This window comes from Betta splendens, chromosome 4 (genome assembly GCF_900634795.4).
Source record: "Betta splendens chromosome 4, fBetSpl5.4, whole genome shotgun sequence".
NCBI classification, from domain to species: Eukaryota; Metazoa; Chordata; class Actinopteri; order Anabantiformes; family Osphronemidae; genus Betta; species Betta splendens.
The window spans coordinates 4,778,946-4,780,873 of record NC_040884.2 but is presented as its reverse complement, the minus strand read 5'-3'; the positions used below and the strand labels follow the sequence as shown (position 1 = coordinate 4,780,873).

Here is a 1,928-nt window from a genome sequence, read left to right as displayed (position 1 = left end):
CTGGAGAGAGAAGGAAAACGCGTGAAAGGACCGATGGAAGTAGATCCAGCTGTGTATTTATCCTGCAAGTGAACAGACAGTGGACAAGAAGATGTCCAACCCTTCCTGTTTTAAAAGTTTTGGAAAAGCTCCAACTAAAGTTAAGATCTAAAGGTCCCCGGTCAGAGCTTCACTGATAATTATGAATTGGTCATCATTAGGAACAACCTTTAAAATAGAAAAAAAAAACAGATTGAGTACATAATTAAAATAGTTTAAAAGTGTCCATTTTGGAAGAACTCGTGAAGTCTTGCTACTTGTTTAGCGGCTCGTGACATGTGACCGTATGATGCTCAGCGCGGCCCCGTCGTCGTGTACTCACGTAGTAGTAGGCGTTCCAGTCGGGGGCGGCGGCGTGGGCCACGGGGCTGGGCGTGGCCGCGGCCGGGTGCGGCGCCCCGAGGAAGCCGGGCACCAGCGGCAGGGCGCCGTAGGCCGGCAGCACGGCGGCGGCCGGCAGCACAGCAGGGGGCGGAGCCGCGCCGCTGCTGACGGCGTGGAGGGACACGCCCAGGGGTTTACACACCTCCTCCTGCCAGAGACACACACACACACGCACACACACACACACACACACACACACACACACACACACACACACACACACACACACACACACACACCGGGTCAGGAAGCCGTCGCAGACAGGCTGTGATCGGCGTCTATCACGGATCAGCGTCCTGCGTGGAAACAGCAGCACGACTGCCCCATCATTTACACTCGCAGATTCTACAGAGCTTTGGTTTTAGGTGAGAGTTGAATTACGTATTCACCAAGATTTCACACCATCCAAGATTTTCAACCTTAACTAAAATAAATTGTTAAGTAAAATAAAATCAGTTAAATGAGAGATTTTTTAAAAACCTCTCGTTTTATTTACTTTATTTTGTATGTACAAAATGTACTTCCTGGTTTTATATATTTACACTAGATCATAGTATAAAAACATTTCTTCCATTTGCTGCGATCGAGTCTCTTCCTGCAACTAACTCACTAAATAAAACACCCCTGAAAGAATAAGACATTTAGAAGTAGAGAGAATTTGTTTTTGTGCCGCTCTAATCACTAAGTAAAGAATCAAAATGGTCACTGCAATATGACCTTCAGCAAATTAAGAAGGCTGACGATGGTTTAACACTGAACATTCAGAACCCTGAACAGACTCGCCTCAAAGCAAACAAAACCCCAAACTGCGTTGGATGTGCTCTGCGTGCACGCACCTTGTTGCCGTAGGCCGGGTTGGTGGCTGCAGGCTGGGAGTAGTACTGGGTCATGGCCTGCATGTAGGAGCTGTAATCCCCATAGGAGGACACGGGGGGAGCCTGGAAGAGAGGAGGACCCTCGTCAGGATCTATGTAAGGGGGAAGGAAAGGTCTGGGACTGTGTGTGTGTGTGTGTGTGTGTGTGTGTGAGAGTCACCTGTGCGTGCTCCTTGCTGTAGTCCGAGGCCGTGCATGTGTGTGCGTGTGTGTGTGTCACCTGTGCGTGCTCCTTGCTGTAGAAGAGGTGTGGGTGTGTGTGTTTGTGTTTGTGTGTGTGTGTGCGCGCGCGTGTGTGTGTGTGAGTCACCTGTGCGTGCTCCTTGCTGTAGTCCGAGGCCGTGTGTGTGTGTGTGTGTGTGTGTGTGTGTGTGTGTGTGTGTGTGTGTGTGTGTGTGTGTGGATGTGTGTGTGTGTGTGTGTGTGTGTGTGTGTGTGTGTGTTTGTGTGTGTGTCACCTGTGCGTGCTCCTTGCTGTAGTCCGAGGCCGTTCCCTCCTGTGGAGCAGCGGTGCTGTAGGAGTGGGTCTGTGCTGCCTGGTAGTGCTGGTACCACTGCTGCATGGCTTCCTAAAGCGCACACAGACAAACATGAGCTGGAGTGTGGCCGGAGCACAGACAGCGACTTTCC

General features: G+C 50.6%; 1 protein-coding gene across 4 annotated transcripts in view; it reads right to left on the bottom strand.

Moving 5' to 3' along the window:
- Window positions 1–1,928, bottom strand: part of raver2 (ribonucleoprotein, PTB-binding 2) — a 49,584-nt gene that overhangs the window by 5,475 nt on the left and 42,181 nt on the right. For all 4 annotated transcript variants that reach the window (XM_029146133.3, XM_029146130.3, XM_029146131.3 and 1 more), the window contains 3 exons: window positions 1,757–1,867; window positions 1,260–1,361; window positions 362–571 (listed from right to left, as the gene is read on the bottom strand). In XM_029146133.3, coding sequence (XP_029001966.1) covers window positions 362–571; window positions 1,260–1,361; window positions 1,757–1,867 — 423 coding nt within the window. The remainder of the gene's footprint in view (window positions 1–361; window positions 572–1,259; window positions 1,362–1,756; window positions 1,868–1,928) is intronic.